At 39.6% G+C, this 3,066-nt stretch overlaps 1 protein-coding gene across 1 annotated transcript; it reads left to right on the plus strand.

Annotated features, from left to right (window-relative positions):
* Positions 1 to 1,924: 1,924 nt before the first annotated feature.
* LOC148041633 (uncharacterized) lies at positions 1,925 to 2,794 on the plus strand. The gene is made up of 3 exons (XM_087692534.1): positions 1,925 to 1,990; positions 2,172 to 2,288; positions 2,510 to 2,794. The coding sequence occupies exons 1-3, from the start codon at positions 1,925 to 1,927 to the stop codon at positions 2,792 to 2,794; spliced, it is 468 nt and encodes a 155-aa protein (XP_087548660.1).
* Positions 2,795 to 3,066: the final 272 nt, after the last annotated feature.

Below are 3,066 nucleotides of genomic sequence, written 5' to 3' on the forward strand. Positions count from 1 at the left end.
AAGGATTACTATAGCTTGGTCTATTGAATATAATATAACTTTTTATTTTACCATATATTTTTTAAATATTCTATACTTGGATATGTAAAAAGTAGAGGGGTCGAGCATATTGTGGCCCAAGAAGAACAAGGCATTGGTCTTAGGTCCTTTCTTGGTTCTTGCTACCCAAGAAGCTACCAAGCACTCGCGAGGCAACACTAAATTCTTTTTCTTAGACTCACTTTTATTTTTGCTTCAACCATCCTGAGCATTTTCTCCAAAAAAATTCATATTTTTATTTTCTTATTTAAGGGGTTCGAACCCCCTTTTTACACACCTCACTACTTTATATATATCGTAGATATATTCATTATTTGTTCACTTTCTTTTATTGGGTAGGCTTCTCTATCTGCCTTCCAACTAATAGGGATCTTGAGAAAAAACTGCCTGGCAAGCTAGCAGAATAGGTTCACTAGGACTACTTTAAAAAATTGCTCTTAGAGTGCCCAACAATGTCTTTATAGGAAACGAACAACTGCTCAAACCTCCCAAACACACCTAACCTAGCCTTGGGACTTCATGCCTTAAATGCTAGTCCCCAATAAAAGAAAAATACCCCACATACATATACACATACAACATAAAATAATATAACTCGTAAACAAATAGTATCACTTGGACGTGGCCACAAGAAGCTTTTGCATAGCAAGAGACTCCATCCAGGTGCTCCTTTGAGTTTAGCACATCATAAAAACTAGTTTTCTTGAGAAAGGCTCTTCTCTAATAGTTTTTCAAATAGAAAATTTTAAGGTGTCTAAGCAATGCATATCTAGAATTCAACATATTTGCAATCTAAATAATGATTAAGTGAGCTTTTCCTATGCTTAAAATTCATAACATAAGATACTCATAACATACACAATACATCAAAATTTAGCATTTAAAAAACATGAATGAACAATTGAAGAGATACTACATAGGTATACTTTTATCACAAAGAAAACTATATAAAAAACCTATTTATCCTATCCTTTGATGTAAAATCTTAAGTGATACGGAGAAGGGGATTGTGGGAGTTAAGTATGATTCAAATTTTGATTTTATGCATATTCTATCATATAGGATTTGTGTGATTTAAGTCTTAAAAAGGGTTGTAGTATGGGTTATTCAAGTGTTGCCTTGGCAATGACACAATATACTAGAGTGAAGCCATAAAAATAAAATTTTATGTACATTCACACTGATTAATTTATAAGTTTACTTGGTTGAGCGCATGTGACATTTAATTTGTATCCACATTTTCATACGTGGTATCATGAGAACTATCTCCTAGATGCATAGCAGCTGTTTTCGAATGATTGACGCACATTGAGTATGAGGTTTCCTAAGCTGTAGATCTAACATTATCATTTCCTTGGGGACTAATGTGATAAAGATTAAATTCTCTTGAAACATTTCATTAAAAAAGAAGACTATGTTGAACATGTGCTTTATATTGAAATGGTGCATCCTAAGGCTAATCCCTAGGGTGTAGGAGAGCCATAGTGAGGCCATAGTAATAAATTGGGGGTGCTTCTTTCATTTGTGCTACGAGGTACTAGATATTGTTATGTTTGGATTCTCTAATTGCTTGATCTAAAAAGATATCACGTTAGAATACAACGACCTAGAGATTATATCTACAAACGTGTTCTTTGGATAGATCAGTTTATAGTGTCTATATATATCCACAGCCAATCGGGACAAGTTTCATGGGGCGTATAAATCAGATTATCGCGAGCAATGTCCTAGCAATCCTTTAGTCTTTAGTCTCCTGCGCGCGATCGTTCTCTCTCTCTCTCTCTCTCTCTCTCTCTCGTCCGTTGAAGCGCAAGGCTGATGCAGCAGGCTGGGGAGGGGTAAAGTTCTCCTCAAGGGGTTCCTGTTGAAGCGGAAATCTGTTGCGATGGACGAGCAAGAGCTCCAGCAAGCCTCGCATAGGTCTGCGTTCGCTGGCGGCGGTGCCTCACAGGTGACCAGTACTCACGGCCGCCGCCGTCCCTTTCTCTTTCTTAACTTGACCAGCCTTTGAGAATATGATTCTTATCGAATCGGATCGGCAGTTTCTCTTCTCATTACCGAATTGTAGCTCTCTGCACGTTTTATAAGGTGTTAAATCTCAAAACCTTTTTTTATAAGGCGTTTTGGCGCAGGTTGATGGAAGCCAAGCTGGTGGGAAGGGCAGATGCGTCGAGGAGGAGCAGGACCTAAGGTCAAAGCCAATGTTGCCGCCAAGGCCGTCGAATAGGGCCGCTTGCGCTGGCTTACATGTACTGATCATATTTATTCTAGTTTCTCTTACTTTGATCAGCCTTTTTTGTGATTAAGAAGTTTGCTGATGCTCTCGTGGTGATTAGAAAGTTTGCGTTCCGAAATTTTCTTGAGATGGCCAAGCTTTCATGATTAATAATTAGTGTTATAGCGGGAGCTGGAAACCCTTAACAGAATCAGATGCTGAGTCGACGCCGTATAACTTTGCCTCTGTTTTCAGCTTCCTGTGGGCCGCCTGCATCGTCATCTCAAGTCAAGGACGGCAGCAGGAAGGGTAAGCGCAACGGCAGCCGTCTACACAGCGGCCGTGTTGGAGTATATGGCAGGCGAGGTTCTTGAACTGGCGGGAAACGTATGCAGAGACCACGGGCTCAAGAGGATCACGCCTCGCCACCTCCAGCTCGCAATCCGGACAGACGAAGAGCTAGATAGATTCTTCAAAGGCACCATCTCTGGTGGAGGTGTCGTACCTTATATACATGAAGCCCTCGTTCCCAAGTCGTGATCATAATGATTTCAAATGCATGGCATGGCGAATTTAGAGACATGGACTATTTGTTGCAGCTCAAATTCTCATGTAATGCATTGGAGCTAAGATAGATTTAGTAACGTTCAAATGGCAAATCGTCCACCAGCAATGATGCCTATCGCAAGATCAATTAGAGCTTGTGTACTGCAATGCATTTTGGTCTTGATGTTTAATTCATCAACGATATCCACTTGAAAGTTTCGACTACAATTCACTAAATTAGTATTCAAATTGCTTGTCTTTATTTC

Source organism: Lygodium microphyllum, chromosome 1 (assembly GCF_053477565.2).
Source record: "Lygodium microphyllum isolate KBCC chromosome 1, Lygodium_microphyllum_v1.1.10, whole genome shotgun sequence".
In the NCBI taxonomy this organism is placed as follows: Eukaryota; Viridiplantae; Streptophyta; class Polypodiopsida; order Schizaeales; family Lygodiaceae; genus Lygodium; species Lygodium microphyllum.